The 21,623-nt window shown below is 32.4% G+C and overlaps 1 protein-coding gene across 5 annotated transcripts in view; it reads left to right on the forward strand.

The window, feature by feature from the left end:
- The window catches only part of LOC126831678 (ras-associated and pleckstrin homology domains-containing protein 1), an 89,692-nt gene that overhangs the window by 41,088 nt on the left and 26,981 nt on the right, over positions 1-21,623 (forward strand). For 4 of the 5 annotated variants that reach the window (XM_050562304.2, XM_050562303.2, XM_050562305.2 and 1 more), the window contains 2 exons: positions 10,659-10,764; positions 13,351-13,775. In XM_050562304.2, the coding sequence (XP_050418261.1) occupies positions 10,659-10,764; positions 13,351-13,775 (531 nt within the window). Of the gene's footprint in view, positions 1-10,658; positions 10,765-13,350; positions 13,776-21,369; positions 21,527-21,623 lie in introns of those variants that run through there. The other variant, XM_050562306.2, reaches the window with a different exon arrangement.

Raw genomic sequence — 21,623 nt, forward strand, 5'->3', positions numbered from 1 at the left:
AAGACAGATAACTCTAATTATACAACTGATTATGTCTGTCAACAGTACAAATTCTTGTTAATCTTCCTAGGGTCTGGTGTAAAAATGATTAGGTATGCTTACACTTATTCAATGGATGTCCAAACTATCACTTTATGTATCTGTATAAAAGGGTATCATGTAAAAGGCTTAAAATAATAAAAAAGCAAATCAATAAATTTCTCTACCAACTGCATTTATTAATTTTATCATGATATTTTCATAATACAATGTTATAAATCTATTGTTTACTTTTCCGGATATCCTTTATATTCTTTTATTTAGATTATGCAATCTGATATTTGTTGTCAACTTATGCAATTAACATTTTTCAGTTTCACTTAACAAGTTCTTTACTGTATATATGAGATTGTTTTCTTATATTGTTTTCCTGTAACAACCAACAATAAGTACTTGTATTGTATTTTGTTTCCACCTTTTACTTTCAAAATAGAACCAGTATTGTTCAAATCTTCAAATGAGTTGTTTATGTAATTATAAATTCTATACATATTTCGTATTTTACAAAAGACAAGCTTACAATTTCAAAGTAAAAACCTTTGGTTTCCTCTCTGAATGTTAAAGACCTCAGCATGCAAGTAAATTATTATATTAAAAATTTACCTTGTCGGTCACACAGTGGCCTGGTTAGTGTTGTGTGGATGTTATACCCCATTTCACACATTCTGATTTGTTTTTGTTTTATCAATGTTTAAAATACTGAACTCTGGTCTATTCTGAGCAAGATCAGTTTTGGATTACTTTGGAAATGTTTTAAAACTGTTCAGTTTTAGGAATGAAAAACATTAAAAGCATTATTTGTGTGTGTCGGAACAAATTTTTTTTTTTTTTTAAAGTTAGTCAAAAAAAGTTTCCATCTAATGTACAATTTAAAATGTTTTTTCCTGATATAAAAGTAACTTTTACTGGGTCTTTTCATAGTGACACTCGGTTACTTTTTAATGGTTCTGTAAACCGACTGATCTGTGAGTACAATAGCCTAACCTTTCTAGGAACGGATATACTGGGGACATTCTACACTTTGGCCAGGAAAATAATTGAAACTAGATGGCAACAGGTTTATTTTAGTTACTTCACAAGTATGATGTAAGTATGAAGACTCTAATTTCCACACAAAAAGAGTTTGGGAGGAAACCTTGTGTATGTTGTCGAGAAAACATGACTCACTCTTGATTTGAACTCAGTGTTTTACTCTTTGTCACAAATCGTCTGCACTTTTTTTTTCGATTTTACTTCACTAAAATCGCAATTTGTTGAGAATTTTGAAGTGTGCTTTAAAGTTGCAAATCTAGAAAGTCACATTCGTCATGTATACTTCAAAGTTCATACAATGTACCAGTTGTATAACAAAGGTTGAAAATAACATTTAAAGTGTGACAAGCCCTATGAAATGCAATATACAGTACTGAGGTAGTATCATTCTGGATATCTTGCTGATAACAAATGTTATTTAATGAGTTAAAAGGCCTAAATTTCCAGACTTTGTGACAAATATAGACTTTCAGAACACACAAACACAAAAAAAAGTCTTAAATGTATATTGGTCCAAATATTTATTGAAATCGATGGATCACAACCATCTTTAATTTCTTGTGATCATCTGTGGAGATCTAAATGATAAATCATTTCTTTCCGCAAACATTAGGGGTCGAGATCGTACATCTAACCTAGTTAAATGCACTTTTCAGTTTTCACCCATTACATTTATATTTGGAAATTGAATTTCATCTTTAAATTGTATTAAATTTTGTGATTTCCACCTCTTTAATGTTTTTGTTGACAAAATAAGATCAGCTACAACTTCCCTTTCCTCTTTTAATGTGACTATTATATACATGTATATAATATAAACAGTTCATCCCAAAAGGCTTATAGTGCAAATTAATATACTTGAAAGAACTTGTATATATTTTAATGCTAGAGGTCTGATACAGTAGAATAATAAAGACATCTAGATAGAGTGTTTTATAGGTATCTGGTACCCACTAGATATATAAACAATATAAATACCTAACATTCTTACTCTGCTTACTCTGTATATATAAGGTATATGTGGAAGTGCCATATGCATTGGTGTCAGCACTTGTAAACAGACTCGAGAAATATGACTTTTGTTATTGCCTTCTATAACATACTTTTGTAATGATGTGTTAGTTTAGGTGGTAGACCAATGTTTCAGTCAAAGTCCCAAATGGATGTAAACAAGTTAGAGTCTGAAACGTCATACATTGAGTTTTAGACCTACCTACCATTCTCAAATTCTAATTAGCCTTTTTTTTTAAATCTCCATCCAAGCAAACTGATTGTTAATTAATCTGTGTTATGGAAGGAACTTGCCTACCTGTAATAGTCTAGTCTGAAGAAAAGGTTCTTCTTATGCTCAATTGATTTACATGGAAAACAAGACAACTCAGTGCCGGACAATATTGTGACTGACAAAGCCTGAATCTGTATCTGACATTGTCTCTGACAGGTGCCTTATCTCTAGGCTTGCTGAATAGTCTATATTTTAACAAATCTTGGCGACTGAGTCATTCTGAATATCCTATATTTTGACTAATGTTGGCTGTTTTTGTGTGGTTTAAGTTGGGTTTTATTATTTGTGTATAACATTAACTTAGGCCCACATGTGGTTACCGTAATAACAGGAATTCTAGTATCCTTGAAGCAGATGATTAATGGCTTAAAAGATTTTCTAGCTACCAGAAGCAACAAGTAGCCATTTATACTGATTGTATTGATCCTGCTTAGTCAAACCTATTATCATCCAGTCACAGAGAAGAGTAGAACGGAGTACATGTTATAGACTGGACGCTGGCCATCATATAGAGAAGAATGGACACTGGTCAGTCAATGAGTCATGGTTAACTCAATGTTTAGTCAGACTATTGACATCAATAACAAAATACTGACCCAGGCTGACCTGACATGACGGCACTTAGTAAACATGACATCTGTATTATTGACACTGTCGACTAACAGTAGACTGGTAATATATTTTACCTTTGTTTATATACAGTATTGGAGTTAATTAAATGAGGGGTGATTTTTGGTGACATTTCTAATCATAGTTTTAGCAGGGTGTTTTGTTGTTTGTTTATTTACATAATGAAAGCAAGGGAAACAGCATATACATGCATGGACTTTTCTTCAGTTATTGAATTTCTATTAATATTTTTAAAATCAATACCCCTGATTGTCATTTAAAGAATTTTGAATCCCTTTCAAAAAAGTCAACAAAAATAGACATTTTCCAAAAAAATAAAAGTGACAATCAGCAGTTGTAATAATGAATTAAAAATATTTTAGGTATGAAATATTTGAAATCTACAATTTTTTATTGAAATAAATTTTTCTAATATTTGAATGATAAACATAATTGTTTCCCAGTAATGCAAATAGAAAACAAGATAAACACGTATTGGTTTTATTAATGAATCCAGATGTAATGAGATTGGGTTTAATGTCCAACTTTTCTGAACTGACTGGACGGACTAATGAAAACGGGTTTACGTCATAGTGTGCTATGAGGGAAATTTTATCCTGACAGCAGCCCTACTGTCTACTCCTATTTCAAATTCCAAATGTCAAGGGTTCTTTTATGTGCAGATGGGACCTCGGTTTTGCATCCCATCTGAACGACTAGACACTGTCCTTGCCAGGCCCTCTATCCTGCACCACTGACATGGGGAAACCCCAATGGAAAATCCTTAGGAACTTTCCCATCCAACACTGGGAGTGAACTCAATATCTTCTGGTTAATGAGCCAGCATCTTACTCACTGAGCCACAGCAGTTCCCTATTAATGAATCAAAGGTATCTTTTTATGTAATGTACTGACTTGTGTGGGTGTACCTTTTATAGGTCATCTACCTCAGCCAGGTGTAGTCTTGTATAGATAAAGACAATTTTACCAGAGCTGGTTTCAAACAAGTTAACCAACTTTTCTTTCAAGCTTTTGATAATAATGTCTAATTATGTTTACGTATTCATCAATTCAATATTTTTTTTTATTTTGTATATAAAAACTTTATTTTGGACTACATTATGCATTGTTAGCTGTTTTAGTTTGTAATGGATGGCACAATGGGTCTAATTTGATAGCTCAATAGGACTAAATACAAGTTGACAATTCTTTTATGGTTTGCAGACTTCAGGACTTCTAAGTTTTAGCTCAAGGTTTTGTAAACATTAGTCTTTACAAACAGCCCTGCATCCACCAAAATAATGGTGTTTAGAGTTATTTACATGCTGCCTTTAATATCTAAAATGTAACTAAAGTACCTTATTCTCTACCACCCTTTCAGAAATCCTTAATATGCCACGGCAGTAAGTCAGTTCTGGTAGTTATGAACAAACGCCTAATTTAATAATGGAGGTAGTAATAAGTGTACTAGATAGTTTGTATTAAAGGATGTTAGAGATGATGAAGACAGGTAAACTGACAGGTGATAACATGATGATTGACAAATGACATGTAAAGGATCATGTTCAAGTGACATGTTACAAGTACTAGAACTCTCTGTTATCTATGTAACTTTGTTAATAGATACATAGACTAAAGTGCCGTTATCCTTTGAAGATGGGAATATTTAATTTAATTAATTACTCTGCAGTTTTGAATATGGTACACCATACCATTTTAAAATTCTCTTAATGTAGAAATTTAATTTAATTACCTTAAATATGGTACACTTTATCCTTTCCAAAATCTCTTAATGTAAAAATTTAATTTAAATACTCTGTAATCTGAATATGCTATGCCTTACCTTTTCCAAAATCTTTCATTGTAAAAATTCCACAATCTAACGGAGGAAGTCGGTTTTGAAAAGTTATCATTTGACTTTGATATATATGTGACTGAACTTTTGAGGAAGATAGATCTACAGATCAAGGAAGTCTGTGTGTTTTTGCTCTTAGGCTAGAAACTGAATTTAATGGATTCCATTTTCTTAAACAGGAAGTATTGGAAGGCATTCTGTATTTTTATTTAAAAAAATTGTGAGGTCACAAGAAACCATGAGGAACACAAAAAAAAGATACGATTCAGAAAAAAATATTTTTGGAACATTTTTATCCTGATGTTGAGATATAAATTCCATGTGGGTCAAGTATGACAGCGGGTGGAAGTATATTTAGGTGAGGAAGTTACAGAGAAGTAAAAAGTGTAACAATATATTCTATATCATTGATTACATCTCTAACAGTTAATAGGCTCAACAGATGGGGTACCAATCATAACATGACATGATGAATCAACTTCAACCCCATTCCAACCAGGTCATCATGGCAGTATGGAGCGATTCTCTGTAGATTTACCATTATCTCTCCTCTCTCAACACTTAATTACTGCTACTTTGACTATTGTATAATTATTATCTTAGCCAGATAATCAAGACTAGATTGTCTTGAATTACAGGTAGTATTTTTATGTTTATACCTCAATGTTTATCATTGATCTTGTGCTATTTAGAGCCTAATGCAAAGAAAATAGTTTCAGAGAAAAGATTATGTTTCATTAGGGATTCTTTGGTATTAAACTGAAATCTTATTTTAGATGAAATTGTAACTACATGCAGATGCCAGAATTACACCACAACAAACAAGGGTTAGTTTTAGTGTTAAAATTTGGTGCACATATTCTGAAAAGGCTTTGCAATTGTTTTGTAAATCTTTTGATATCCAAGTTGAGCTAGTGTATAGTGACTATAACAAAATGGAGAGAAAATACTAAAATAATTAATTAACAGAGATTCACCTGTCAATCTATGGTGGTGTGTAGAATGCTCTTTGCCCTTCTGGGTTCTTGGTCAAAATAGATTTCCAATCCTAAAGCAAACGCCTGATTGTTTCTTTCTCTACTTAAAGAAAGTACAACAAAAACTTGTACCCTTAAAAAGATAACTGAGAAGTCATTGACATTGTCACAGTAAGCGTACCCTGCCTCATATATAACTCCAACTATACAATAGTTATTCGAAATGGAGTCATAGTTGGAACTGGTCTTCAGAAGCCTACTACTGTTCAATAAAATCCTAAATTTTTTATCCTTTCAGTCAGACTTGTTATCAGTGTCTATTTATTACACATCACTAGTCATTTTCTGTTCCTTATCTTTTTCTCACCATTCACTTCTTTATTTCATTCCTTCTACCATCTGTTTATCTCTTCTAATATAGTACAAGGGCAACTCAACCTTTTCCTAGTGGGGGGCCTGGTTGGGGGGGTGGGTATAAAAACTTTCATTTTTTAGTCATTTTTGCACATTTGCACAACAACCTAACACTCTAAAGTGAAATCTTCTGACACTTCTACTAGCACCATTCATTATTCAGACGTATGTGATGGAGTTAGCTTGGTCTACAAATTCATAAGTTTGTGATGGAATTGGAATTCGACATTTCAGCCTTTTTAGGAGGTGGTCAGAAATGTTAGTGGATCTTATAATTGAGCCATTGCTGATCAACATGCGAATGACTAAATGATATGTAGTCAATCGTATTCACATATTTCTGCCGACATGAATACAATAAGCCAAGCTTATCTATAATTACTGAAAATATTTAATTTAAATCTAAACCACAATTCGCCCCACTTTTTTAAAATTTTAATACATTCTTACTTTAACCTGTATAAAAGGTTGAGCCTCTCTTTATTTGTTACCTATATAGCCATCAGGTATGTTATTCATCATGAAAGAAAATACCTGTGTTATCAAACATACACCTCTGAAACTCTCATCATGGCTATTTCAGGAACATATCTACACTCTTATTACTCTTGATAATGGTACAGAAGAGTTTTAGGAAATTCAGCATTCCTAGAACTTTTTGGCAATTAATTCAAATTTTGTAGAGTTGCCTTAGGGGTAGAAAGATTTGATAGTATTGAATTATAAATTAAGAATTATATTTGGAGAAATGCCATATTTCTAAGATTTAATTGGGATTGGATTAATTCAGCATTCTTAGAAAACCAACTGCATGAAACTTGGAAACTTTTAGAAAGATATATAGAATCCACAAACATCATTATTAGATTCACGAACAAGTGATCTTAGAAATCAACATTCTTCAGAAGTCAATCCAGGAAATAATTAAAATTTTATTGAGTGGCTGTCTGGAACTTGTTCTACATATTCTAAATTTATAGTGTAACCTGTGTTTCAATATTATATCTACCAATAATTTGTGTCTACATACCGTGCTTAAACAATTTAAAGCGATTAATGTTGTGCTTCTTTATCATTGTTCGGAAATTGAAGAGACTGAACCTGTGCAATTTTAAATCAGTTCAGCCTGAATTGAATTTCTCAGTTCAGCATATGAAACCTCAAAAGCAGATCAGGTTTATTCTTTCGGATGGTTATGTTCTCTTTTCAAATGTTTTGGACCAGTATATTTGTAATTTTAATCTTGAATTCACAAAGATTTTCATTAAAGTTTTACTCAAGATATTGAATTGAAAAAGAAGTTGAAAGCTGAACTTAAACTACACTTTCATGACTTCTTTCTATCAGTAATGACATCATGTGAAATGTATTTAAATTGAATGTGAGGTTTAACTTTTAAAGCCGACATATTCTGACAAGTTTACATTAACTGCTAAGCAAATTTATATTTAAAATTGATTTTTAGCTTCAGTTCATCAAAGAGTGAATTTGTACAACTCAACTGAACCGATTTAGAATTACTTGTATCATCAAGATTTTGGTTAAAATACAAATACTTGATTGATATTCAACAGAGTTTCTATCTCTGAACATTTGTGTATTTTGTTCTATTATTTTTGAAACTTGGTGAAATCCAAGATCAGGAAAATAGTGTTATCATAGATGAAAAAATTTCCCAAGTGTGTATAAGAGTGTCTTGTATATATCAACACATCAGAATTGATGATATATTTTCTGGTTTTCTAAAGTTACTGTAAAGTACAGAGAGTTGCCATAGTTCTGGTATATTATGGATACTGAGTGACTTATTTATTAACAGCTTTTGTGACTTTCAATCATGGATTATCTGATGTTTTAAATTGGATTAAAGTCTACTTCATCATACTTAATATTCTCAGACATGTCAGAAGTAATGGATATTTATACAAACGTTAGTACTGCTCTATATAATTTTAATTTCTATTTATATATAAGCAAACAATTCTTTTCACCCTCAAATTGACTCAAATTTATTATATTAATAGACTGGTTCGATCTCGGTGTTAGCAGAGAAAGTTTTTCGGGATTTTCCAACCTGATTTCCCCTTGTCAGTGGTGCAGATTAACTGAACATGGCAAGTAACATCTAGTTGTTCGGATAGGACAAAAAAACAAAATCTGCCTGGGTATTCTTTGACGAGCATGAAAGAGAACCGTGAAGAGCATGCAGAATGTTTCCCTCTGTGCAGGTTGCATGACCATCTTCATTAGCCCAATTTGTGCAGTAGGATGTTAAACCCTATTTGATTTTCTATTAATTGATGATAAAAGTACTAATAAGATGATATTTTTATTGACTTACTGGTAATTACGCCTATCTTAAATGTAAATTTGAATAAAGTCTAGCTGAGTGAAAATAAATAGTGCACCTGCCATCTATTATTTGAACATGCACATATGTTCCTAACAGAAGCTACAATAAAATATCTAAACCAAGGAATAAAAAAGGATCTCTGGAAATAAATCAGAGACCATAGAAAAGAAAACTTCCAGTAACCAATTCTGTGTAAGATATTAAAGAAGATTTTGTAGTGTTAATGTTAGAGGTCAGAGGTTGTAGTTCATCAGACGGAAGTAATCAATCTAATCTGGTCAGACAGTTTATTCAAGCGCTATAGATCAGTAAGATAGTAAAGTCTAAGATTGATCTGAGAATGGTGCCACTATCAGAAATATAACTTTGACCAATATTTTATCTATCAAAGCTTATGGTACTAATTGTAACTCTTATGAAAGCAAACTGTTTTTCTGAGACCAGTATAGTAAGAATTAAATCCAATATAACTTGATGTGAATTAAAATTGATCAATAAAATATGCCTTGTGACTTTTGCTGAGCATGATATTTCATAGCGAAATATTATACAGTTTGCATTCACATTGTTACAGATCAAAAATAATTCTACCCTTATTTTAGCTGGAGTATTTTAATCCAAACCTTTCTGTTTATTTTGGGAAAATGTGTTAATTGCCACACTATTTCCTGAACATGGTGTGAACTGAAGCCTTAAAGGGACTGATTTTCATTTAAAGGATTTTGAATTCCTTGCAAACTATGATATTGTGAAAGTTGGATCTCTTAACATGAATATCAATCAAATTAGAGTTCAATTCCATTCAGTATTTACAATGATACAACGAACTGAAAATTTTGCGACATTCTGCATCCTCTGCAAATAATATAAACAAGCCAGTGTTGTGTAAAAAATTTTGATGGACCTCTTTTTAATTCGGCTGAATCTAAGCAAGGATATTATATATGATTAACATTTTGGTTTGGTTTTAGCGTGACAACATTTTAGCATAAATTAAGAAATGAAAAACTTAGATTTTTCTGAAAAGAAGGCCATTAGTTTTAAAGTACATATCTAGGTACTATATATCAGTCACAGAATGTTGCTTTTCATTCTGTCTATTTCAAATCAGCTGCCGTCTTTTATCTATAACAATGTCACCTAATTAAAGTGCTTTTCCACAAATGACACATTAAAGACCTTTCAATTTATTCTCAGTCTCATGATGAAAAATAGGACATTAATTTAAAGCCCATTTCATTACAGTTCTATGGCCTACTTTGAACTGTAATAATAAGCACTTATATTAGTAGACCTGCAATGTCTCTTGGATTTTTCCATTTTTACATATTAAATCAATTAATTAGTACATTTCAAGTCATTAATTGAAATGATTCCCAAATATAAATTCATTTCGACCTCCCCATTTAACTAACTACTTTTAATAACCCTTTGGATTATATAACCCTTATTGGTTTTTGATGCAACTTTTAACTTTGATCTTAACACACGATTATTGACCCAATAACCTAGGAAAGGAACCTTCCACTTAATGGTACTTGAAACTTAAATATGATCAATTCATAGAATAGAGTAGTCTACAAGTACACAACCACAAACTTGACTAGGGATTTTTTCAGAAAAAAAAAAAGTTTTATAATGACATTGTAAATACACAAGAGATTGTATTTATATGCAGACGCAGAAAATATATACAACGGTAATTAAATGTGCAAAACAATAGGAGAGCAGAACAGTGGAAACTACATGTGTTTATACCATGGTGCCAAAAAATCCTGAAAGTCTATATTACATTCAGTGTGTCATTTATTGAAAAGTTTACTGGAAAAACAAACCCCATTTACGTCATTTATGAATCGTGACGTCCAACAGTTAATGGTTCTTCTAACTGTACAGCTAGATATATTAGTGTTTTATATTTTAAAACATGAATAATTCCATAGTTATTTTCTTGTCTCATGGAATGAGAGCCTGTTTTTCGTGAATGATAATATACATGTACTTTGGATTTCCTCCATCGATACCAACATTGACAGATTTATTGATAGAATATACTGCATGTATTTATAAAATTCTTCTTATTGTATCTTGCAGGAGCTGGACTCCGACCAAACTGGAACAGTTCGGCGCCGAAATAAAACGGTGGTTACCCCAAAGATGGCCATGGAAAGTTTCAGATTCTCATTCCTAAATAATGAAGGTAAGTTTGTTGGATATATTATTTGGATAATTATTTCAGCAAGGAACAATCGTATTTAAACACAATTTTCTTACACATGTATATTAATAAACTTTTAACTTGTACTCGTAAGTGGTATGATATCCTTTCAACCAAAGCTTAGCAATAGGAACAAATTGATCAATTTTAATAATCTTTGGACCAAAATATTTTTATAAATATAGACACTTATTTTTGTGTGGTTGCAAGCTCCACATTTTATTAAGTCCTTTATTGCAAGTTATCAACATGCGTGCATCTGTAATATTTGTCTTGATATTACACTCTAAATTGATTTTTTTTATCATTAACGACAAATAGATTACATTCAGATACTTCAAGACCCTAAATTCATGGGATGCAGGGAGTTTAGGGAAGGTCTTTACAAATAGGGAGGAACTAATTTATTTAGCATCGTGTTATTACATGCTCAATTAAACATGGTTATGGTTGGAGATAATTGAACCTCATAGGAAACACATTCTGTGGCTTATTAGACAGACATTGTCGATATTTGATGAATCAACATTATGTACATGTATGGTTGAAGGTATCTAGGCCTAACCATATTTTCATAATTTCATACTGCTCATACTGTGAGAATTAATGAAATTTTCTTCATATTATTTTATGCCTTCCAAACAGTAGGTCTACTTCCATAAAAATTCCCCATTAAATTGTATTTCCCGAAAGATATAGCATGTAGTAGTAAACGTAGTTACTGTTACTATCCACTATCCGGGAATTAAAGTCGAGATTTTGATTTAAATTAGTAAGAGAGAGGAGTTGTAAAAATTGAATGGAATAGGAAATGAGACTGACTGGTATAAGGAGAAATCTGAAATAATCTTGATGTAAGGGGGAGAACTCTTTATTTTGAAGCTGATTGTTTCTCCAGCAGTTTGTATTAGTACTGTAATTAGGCCTCATGCCGTCTGATCAAATTACTTTACTTTTAGAAAAAAGAAACATCTGGGCTACCAGGCTATAGGATGTCAAGGTTGCAGATATTTTGTTATTTAAAAATAGACAATGTTGTGTTTTTATGTATATTCTTTTAGAATAGGCCACAGCACCAAGCCTTTAAACCATACATAGGTCCTAACAGGCAGCACTGTAAATATGTAGTTCTGCATACAAAACTGCTACCAAAAATTGTTAGATATGCCATGATAAATCTTAAGGTAGAAAAGATTAATGGCAAGAATACATGTTCAGTGCAGAATAAAGAATTGCACACATTGTAACGTCAGATTGGAGTAGCCATCACAATCATTGATATTGCCGAAGACTAAAGAAGGGTGAAGGGTCCAAATTGATCAGTTGAAAAAAGTTGGTTTATAGTTGATAAAAGCTTAAAGGGACAATGGTGTTGATTTCTTTGTTAAAATTGAAGTATACTCAATTTATTATGAATAATAAAATGTATTTGAACCAGATTGGTTCAGTATTGAAAAAAAAACAAGAAAAGCAATTTCATACAAACTTGTCTCAGCCTCACCATTATGGTAGATTATTTGAAACAGTAACACATTTTACCTCCTGGTAAAACAACACCTCTGCAAGAATTATCCGTCACAACCTTTGAATTTCCAGGGTGACCTTTAATATGCAGATGTCAACATTTAAAAAGTGTGAAACCTTTTAATCTCCCCTTCATTAATAATTATTTATTAGGTACATGACTAGGTTCCCCCCATCATTAGAATGTTGCTGCAATCGATAGAATGAATTAAAAGACTCAAGAGAATTTTGGCGTTATGATGATTTAGGGAAATTGGACCAAAATAACCACAAAGAGGGGGTTGGATGGCCGGATGGTTAGCATATGCGCGCGGTATCATAAGGTCCGTCATTGATTCAACTGGCGTGGTTTCGATTCCCCGGTTGTACGTGAAAAGGAGTAGGGGCGCCTGTCGAACCTTGTGGGTTTTCTCCAGCCCACTGCTAAAGACCCCTATGTGCAAGCGAATTATTGAAATGAAATTGAACCATATGTTAGTCCTGAAATGACCTAGTTTGTGTTGAGTAGACGTTAAACCCCATTTCTCTCTCGATCACGACCAAAAAGAAATCATACACTATTTTTTTATGCCAGGTTTCTACCATGATGATGCGTGCTATGATTGAAATCATGGTTTTAATCGTGGAGATCCTATCAGGTCTTATCATATATTGCGGTCAGTCATAGAAATCTTGTTGATCGGAATGAAATGTATGTGAATGCATCTGCATGTAGCAGATTGTGTACTCAATATGGACAATCCTATTGTAATGCATCGCACGGCAGTGGGAACCTCGCATTAGTATTTGCAATTATTTTTGTAGGAGATCTATTAACCTCTACTGCTAGGCTTATGAATTATGAAAGATTCTTTTAAAACTATTCATGCCTTGTTTTCTTTGGTGTACAACATTTTTTAAAAAATTTTACTTAGTAACTGCATGTGCTGTTCTATAATTTATCCCCTTTACCATATCAAGGGTAAATCTGATCTGTGTCTGATAAAATCTTTTTAAAGAATTTTTGACGCCATATCTGTGACTGTTCTATTTTGTTTATTTCAGAAAATCAAGATATTAATTTTGATGCCATTTTAGGTGAATTGTGTGAACTAGAAACACAGCTAAGCACAACACAATCAGAACTTTCCAATAATTTAAAGTTTCCTCCGGGCATGGTTAGTGTTGCAAGGGAGGAAACTAAAGATGGCGGAAGTGACACAATACAAGCAGAGTTAGATGCCTTAGCAGCGGAAATAACACAAGGTTTAGGATGTAGCCGAATTACACATTACAATTTACATGGAAATATGTCTTCCCGCGAGTGTTATGACGCTGGTGAAACTGACTCTGCCTTTTCAGACAATGCTTCCCTTCCTTCATCCGAATCATTCACTTCCATGGCAACAGTTTCGTCTTCAACGGATACTACTTCATCATCTTCAGGAGATACATGCAGTACTATGTCATATGTTCCTGTCCAATCAGAAGTAAGAATTTTTTTTTTTTTTCTGACCACTCATTTTTCTAGAATTTTTTTAATGTTTTAAATTTATCAACCATTATTAGTTATTTTTCGCTTGACTTTAACCATGTCTGTGAGAATTTAATGCATATTAATTTGTATGACAAGATCTTGTGAATACACCCTGCAGAGATGTTTTAGAGAGATTTCTTGAAATAGACGCACATGTATAGTTGCTCCTGAAATCTGAAGAAAGAAATATGAAGGAGGAAGAATTTAGAAAAAATTATTCTTGAGAAATAATTTAAGTATGAGTTATAATTCATGTCATAGAATTTTGTTCTCATTCCTGTGTATTTGAAAGAATTTTGAAATTACCCCTTAAAAATTCAAGACAGTATTAAGAGAATTTAATTATGCTGCAGATTTACAGTTAATAATGGCCCTCCATGTCTATAAAGAATAATAATGTGTCTGTGAATATGTCCTTTGCACCTTTCTCCTCCTCTTATGTTTTCTGGTTTTAAAGAAATGAGGGGGGTGGGTTGGTGGCCGAGTGGTAAAAGGGTGAGTGTTTGATCACAAGGTCTGTCAATGAGTTAAGTGGCCTGGTCTCTCTCTCTCTCTCTCTCTCTCTCTCTCTCTCTCTAACTTGACCCCTTAAATCTGAATAATTAAAGTAAAATTGAACCGTATGTTATTCCCAAAATGACCTACTCTCTCTCTCTCTCTCTCTCTCTCTCGAAATAGAGTTTGACCTCTCTCTTGATATTATTTTGAGACCAAACTGTGAAACTTTTAATATGGTAAGGATGTGAATTTTGGCTGGACAGTAATGCCGTCATGTACTTTTGTTCAAATTCTAACTTTCACTGGATCCTTTAAACAGGAGACTTGTTAATAACTTCTTTTGTCTTATCTACTGTTCAGGTTTTGATTTTGTTTTCTTAATGAATTAAATATGAAACTAGATTATATGAAACTACATAGACAATTTTACAGTAATAAATACTGTTAATATATTGAAATTTTCCTTGTCTGCTTAACACTTAAAATGCTACACAGGACTATTTTTTTTATACCACCCATACAACTAGACACATTTTTGTTGTTGACCCCACAGATGTTTATCACAGATAGACAAGAAAAAAATATTATTGTACTGCAAGAACAAGTTAACCTCTTGAACTACTTTTGTCTGTAAATTGTTTGACCTATTTTAGATGGTTACAAAATAAGCAAGCTTATCTTTAAATAAGACTCTGATAAATATTGGCACTGGGTTGCTCTGATATAATGTCCATTTATTATCTCTCCAAAATAATTTTAATGAAAGGAAAATGAATGTTCAGGTTCTTGTCTGGAGGGAGCAATTTCATCTAATCTGTTTCAGATAAAATATATTCACTTTAAATTAAGTTTCAGTTAGAACTGGAAGTGGTAATAATACTCTTTTACTCTACTTGTCTAATAAATCTACAGTTTGGCAAATTGTTGCTTGGTTAGAATCTTTAGATTGTATACCGATGCAGCTGCTTCTAAAATGTAACTGTTGCCATGATTGATCTTTGTGGGGGTATTTTAAAGAGAAAAGAATTAATTCAGTATAAATTTGAAGATACATTTTAAAATTAAAGAAATCTTTTACAGCTGCTTGTTAGGGAAAGGTTGCGAATTTCAGCTGAGTTAACCATTCCTTGGTAATATTTAGGGTTCTTCAGGTCATGTAAAGTTTATCCAAGTGGTCAGTTTGTATGCACATAAGGCCGGGTATGGGTACCCTTTTAAGAACAATTAAGTGCTTCAAATGCATACTTTTTATTTGCAAAGTGTACAATGATAATGGTTTCAGTTGCATCAGTTTTTATATCACAGGGGGGTTGGATGGCTGAATGGTTAGCGTGCGCGCGCTTTATCATAAAGTCTGTCATTGAGTCGACTGGCGTGGTTTTGAATCCCCGGTTGTACGTGACAAGTAGTAGGGTCGCCTGTCCAACCTCGTGGGTTTTCTCCGGGTCCTCCGGTTTCCTCCCACTGCTAAAGACCCCTACGCGCAAGCGAATTATTGAAATAAAATTAAACCATATGTTAGTCCCGAAATGACCTAGTTTGTGTTGAGTGGACGTTAAACCCGATTTCTCTCTCTCTCTCTTTATATCACAGAATATTGTTGTCATACTTCTTCAAAATTGTCAGCAGATGTAAAAGTACCATTATAAATTACAGATTCAAAATCTCAGAAATACATGATGTGAGAATTCTGTTGAGTATGAATTGGCACCAGCAATAATAATTTCAAAATGGACAGGAAAGAAAAGGTTATAAAAATAGTTCAGATAGGTACATGCTTGGAAACGATTAATTCAAGAAAAATGAACTAAATTTGAGGTTTTTGACCTTTCCTGACATTGAAATATGATGAGTTTGTATATATATAAAATAGGAAAATAAACTTATAATGTACTAACATGTGGTTACTGTACTAACAGACAGTAAATTTTTGGTGGTAATAAATGTTTGACCTAAAATAATATGGTAGGATTCGTAGGCGTGGTCTCAAAATCGTGATAAAACAAAGGAAGTGAAGCTATTTTGTCTGCAACAGAAGCTGATAAAAATCTGGCAGCTATTTTTAGTAAGGCGACTTAATGTTTTCATTTGGGTTTTAAATATCAGCTGCATGACTTGGCAGACGTAAACAAGCACTTTACCTAATCCCAGTACTTTTACCACAAATTGGTACAATCTTGTTTCACCATGAGTTTGGTTATTTACCGGTACTTCAAATGTACTGTAGCTAATTTCATAAATATTTGTCTTGTGGTTTAAGACTACTGAAGGTGACCTTTGTTTCAAGTTTAATAGATTTTATGTACATTCTTGAATTTTTCCCAATATATGTATGAAATAAGTTTTATTTTCATGGATAAATTAGACTGAGTACCGTAAGTCGAAATAATAAATTCAAATTTATGTACATTCTTGAAGTTTTCCCAATACGAAATGAAGTTGTTATCATGGATATATTTTCCCAATATGAAATAAGTTTTTCTATCATGGATAAATTAGATTTGAATATGTCAAAATAATTTCTTTTATGGGAAAGCCTGAATGATGTGGTTTTTAATGTTCATATTTTGTTGGCCATGATATTTCTAGATATTCTCTGTAAATGTAATTATTCTTTTTCTGTGGCATGATTACCAATCATAACATAAAATTTACCTTTCAATAGAACCTAGCTCCAAGGGTACAGTAATTTATTGATATGGAGTGAACCACGTACAAAGATATTTCATTCATTACCATCCTGTTACTCACAGTTTATTGACATCCAGCTAAAAGCTATTGGTTACCAAACCTTGCTAGCATGATATATTATTGCGATGAAAACATGAAATCGATAGGAAATGAAATAGAAAAGTTATAGATATATTACTGTGATAGTATACAAGATAGACTTCTGCAAGACCAGGAAACGCGATTAATTGACTTCTGGTCTCCCCAGGAGTTGATGAAGCCAGCTGGATTAGATTATCATTAGATGTTATTGAATTTTACACTTCATTCTACCGCTCAATTAATTTACCCAGTTTTGGAAAGTTGGAACAAACATACACCTATCCCTAAATAATTACAGTGATGTATCTGAAAATTATTTTCCGATTTCTTTGTACTTCGGTTTTCAATTTACTTCTGTACATTGTCTGGTTTCCTACTAAAGTTAATGACTATTCAAGACAGAAAAGCATTTTATTGCTAATTTCATTATATGCTTAGAGAATTAAGTTGAAATATCTTATTAATATGAACTCTTAATAGAACAATTTGAATGAATTACTAGCATAACTCATAACTGAATATATTCCTGTATATTTTTGATTATGACAGTCTGCATATGTCAGAAAGTAAATTCAAAAGTGAAATGTCACATAAATGGTTTAAACTTACATCAAACCTCTGGGTGTTCCCATTTGCTTTCATCAAAAGACTGCTTTCCCTTTATAAATCTGTGTGGTCGAAAAACTAAAATAGAAGTAATAAAACATTTATAACTTAAAACAATATATTTAACAATGAATTTAAAAATTACAAAATATTTAAAGTGAAAAGAATTTAATATTGAGCTTGTAACTATTATGTATACTTGACCATTATTATGATATCGAAATTGGCATTTAACTTTAAGGTAGATTTTGCTTATGTTGATAGATGTTAGTTTGAGGTGAAAGAGTTCAGTGCTGTTTAATTCAATTCCAGGAATTTTATTGTTCAGAGATCAAAGATCTAGAATTCTTTTGTAATTGAAATGTTTGATGGTTTTTTGTTTGGCTATTTTTTATGTTCTGTGTGTTGACCTACAAAATAATTCTTATCTCCGGCATCAACGAGATCTCGACAATTTCTATTTAAAAAATGATCAATCAAAACCTTTAAGCCAGGACGAACAAGAAATCAATAAAAAATACTGGAAATGGAGGGGAAATATCTCAAAGTTTTACGTCAGAACTGTCTCACAGAACGGATCAATTTTCTTATTACAAGAACCTTCATTTATGTAAATATCAAATAAGACATGTTCTTTTCAATTAAGGAGTATACTCATATTTATGCTAAATGTGTTTTCCACGGTAACCATTATTGATAATTCATTGAATTCAAGAGAGTTTTTAATAAAGATTTTTCCTTTTGATTAGTTCGAGGTCAGCACATATGTCAGAAGGTTGTTTTTGTGTTTTTATCCTATGTTCAAGTTTTTCTTGAGAGGCATCATGCCCTCTGCCATGTTTATACATATATAGTAAGTGGTTGAGCTCAGCCACACCTCATTTATAGCAATCAAATAAAACCCCAGAAGATCAACCTGTGGACAAGACACATCACACAAACAATACACAAACACTAAGCAATAAACCATCCAATCAAGTGAATGGATCTGGTGGCTGATTGTAAGCGTCCACTGTGCTTTAGCAGTCACAAATTTACAACAATGGAGTCAACCCAAACATTGTATTATTCTTGTATTGGCTGTGTGTTAAGTGGGTAAGATGATGGCTCACTAATCAGATGGTCCCAAGGTTGATCCCATTATTTTCCATCATGTTTTCCCCATGTCCGTGGTGTACGAATGAGGGCCTGGGAAGGAAAAGTGCCTAGGTTTCGTGTTGGCAGTTATACAGATGATAAGAGTAGGTAGAGACACCACTGTCCAGACAAATGAGAAGAGTAGGTGGAGACACCACTGTTCAGACAGATGATAAGAATAGGTGGAGACACCAGATAAGAGAAGGTGGAGACATCACTGTTCAGACAGATGATAAGAGTAGGTGGAAACACCACTGTCCAGACAAAATTCCCCTCATAGCCCACTGCCTGGTGTATGTCCGTCTTCATTAACCCAGTAGGTGTAGAAAAGTAGGACGTTAAACTCACTCTGATTCATAAGTTGAGTAAATTCTATTGATGGGAATCTTTTTAATTCGATATAATCCAAGCTGGGATATTATCTACCTCTGATATTTTGTTTTTGTTTTCTTAGGTGGATCTAATCATGGATTAAGTTGTTAAATATTAGATATTGTCAGAAAAATATAAATGACAGTCAGCAGATTTTAATAATATTTTGTCGTTATGTTTTTTTGAGGAATTGACCTGTTTTATTTATTTATTACATAAGTATTAGTAGATAAACAAAGAACAAATCAGACTGTAAAACACTGAAATATAATTTGGAATCCCATGCATGTTTAAGAAATTAAATTCGCAACAGATTCACTAGTAATTTGCGTTGAGAGATAATCTACATTTTGTCTTGAAAACTACTTATTCATAACCTTTTTTAAAGAGATAAAAATTTAAGACAGCTCTAATGTTTTCAGGTAATAGAGAAATCAGAATTTAATTATTATATCTGCTTGGTTTGGTCCAGCGCCATAAATTGTTAGTAGTCATTTAAGAGGTATGAAAGTAATACATGCTTAGAAGTTAGACTAGCGATTTCATTCTGTTCCGGTAGTCACTCCATATTTTATTACCCTACAAACCTGTAGCAATCAGATATTCAGCCTATAAGCGTGCTGTATTCTAACAGCAGATCTCTGTATATACACAGAGTAGGTCTCAGTTCTTATAATACTCTCTATAAATGTTATAACCTGGCTCAGTCCGCTCTAGGTAATGGATTGGTTTCGAGGAAAGGGAAAGATGTGTCTTTTGACTTGTTTGTAATTTACAGAGGAAGGCAGCTGTGACAGAAGTCTGCTTATAATATCATATTTCTGCACACGCTAATAGCACATGTAATGAAGGATTTGACATTTACTTACCATTTTGGTTTATTTGGATTTTAAAGGAACATTTGGAAATTGAGTGCCGAGTGAAAAACACTTGATTTTTTGAGGACATTTCGTTTAAATGGATAAAGTTCGAAAATTAAATGGACAAATATCTTTATATAGTATACAGCTGTTTATTAACTCTTTTACAATTACTGTTACAAAAGCCGAATATTGCTAATGAAACAACATATTCTTGAAATTTTTATTTCAACTTATAATGTGGGACAAAAAAGTGATCATTAACTTCTATTGATTAATTGACATATTGACTACATGTCAGTACTGCCATTTTAACAAAAACTAAAATCGTGCTGACAGTTTATTTTTTTTTTTGCTTTCAATGGTGTTTATTTTTAATGAACATGTTAATTCGGTTTAATTTTGTGATAATTGAGAACACAATGAAAGTCACTTACTAGTTATTATTAGATCAATATAAAAAAAGCTGGACTGAAATAGACATCAAAAAAGGTTGTTTTGCTATTATTTGTGTGATATGATTTAAGCCTTAAGGATTATTTCTTGTCAACAGTGGTTAGTTGCCGTTTACTTGTAATGCTGAAATATACCAGGAACTATTATGTAAAGACTTTGACATTTAGATCGTGATTCCTGGAGAACTACTGTGATCATGTTGTTTTTGACAAGAATTGGAATCTTAACAGCAAATTATTGTCCTTATGCTTTTTGACAGTTTTGTTTCAAAACTCAGTGATTCAAACTCAAATTCATCAGGTCTCAGAATTGAGATGACAATCATTTTCGTTTGCTTCTAGGATTTGGAATTGTCAGCATATTGATAGTTTGACTTCAATTTACAGGAACCATTTTAAAACCATTTTAAAACCATAATATTTATAGACTTGAGAATATCTTTTCGGATGGAAATAGAATATGTTTAAATTCTGTTTTCCTTTTGATTGTGCTTTTTTGTGATGAGTGTTTACAATGTATTTATTGAAATAACAGGTTGAGGAATAGCTGTCCATTTTCTGAAAAAAGACAGACAGTTTAAATTCTGATATAATAAATGTCATATTTGGAATAAAAAAGGTTCAGATGAAAATGGATGAATAAGTGACATGATTATATGTCTTTAACTCTGGAATATTTTTCAATTACCAGTACCTGAATTTGATGCCATTTTATGTCTGGGATAAAATTATTAAATATCTGCTGCACCATGTCTCTCAAAGACTCTATTGGAATATTATCTACATTGCGTGTTTTGCAGCCATTCAGGCTGTGAGGTTGGCGCCAAATTCTTGTAAAAAATATTGGTATTGTTTAAGAATAACTGTCAGACCACAGGCATAGCATTTGGCTCTTATATTTTTTCATTGAATGTGTTGCTGCTATTGAAAGAGTTCAGAATTTATTGACGTTCAATTCACAAGTTAACAAGATGGGGCTTTGGGAATTCCTAACTGGCGTTATTGTAAGTTCTTCTTTCTTTTCTTTTCATCTATGGTGTGTTACTAAAAACCATTTTTGTCTTAATGGAGTTTATCTTGATCTTTAGTGTTTATTTTAAT

This window comes from Patella vulgata, chromosome 9, assembly GCF_932274485.2.
Source record: "Patella vulgata chromosome 9, xgPatVulg1.2, whole genome shotgun sequence".
In the NCBI taxonomy this organism is placed as follows: domain Eukaryota; kingdom Metazoa; phylum Mollusca; class Gastropoda; family Patellidae; genus Patella; species Patella vulgata.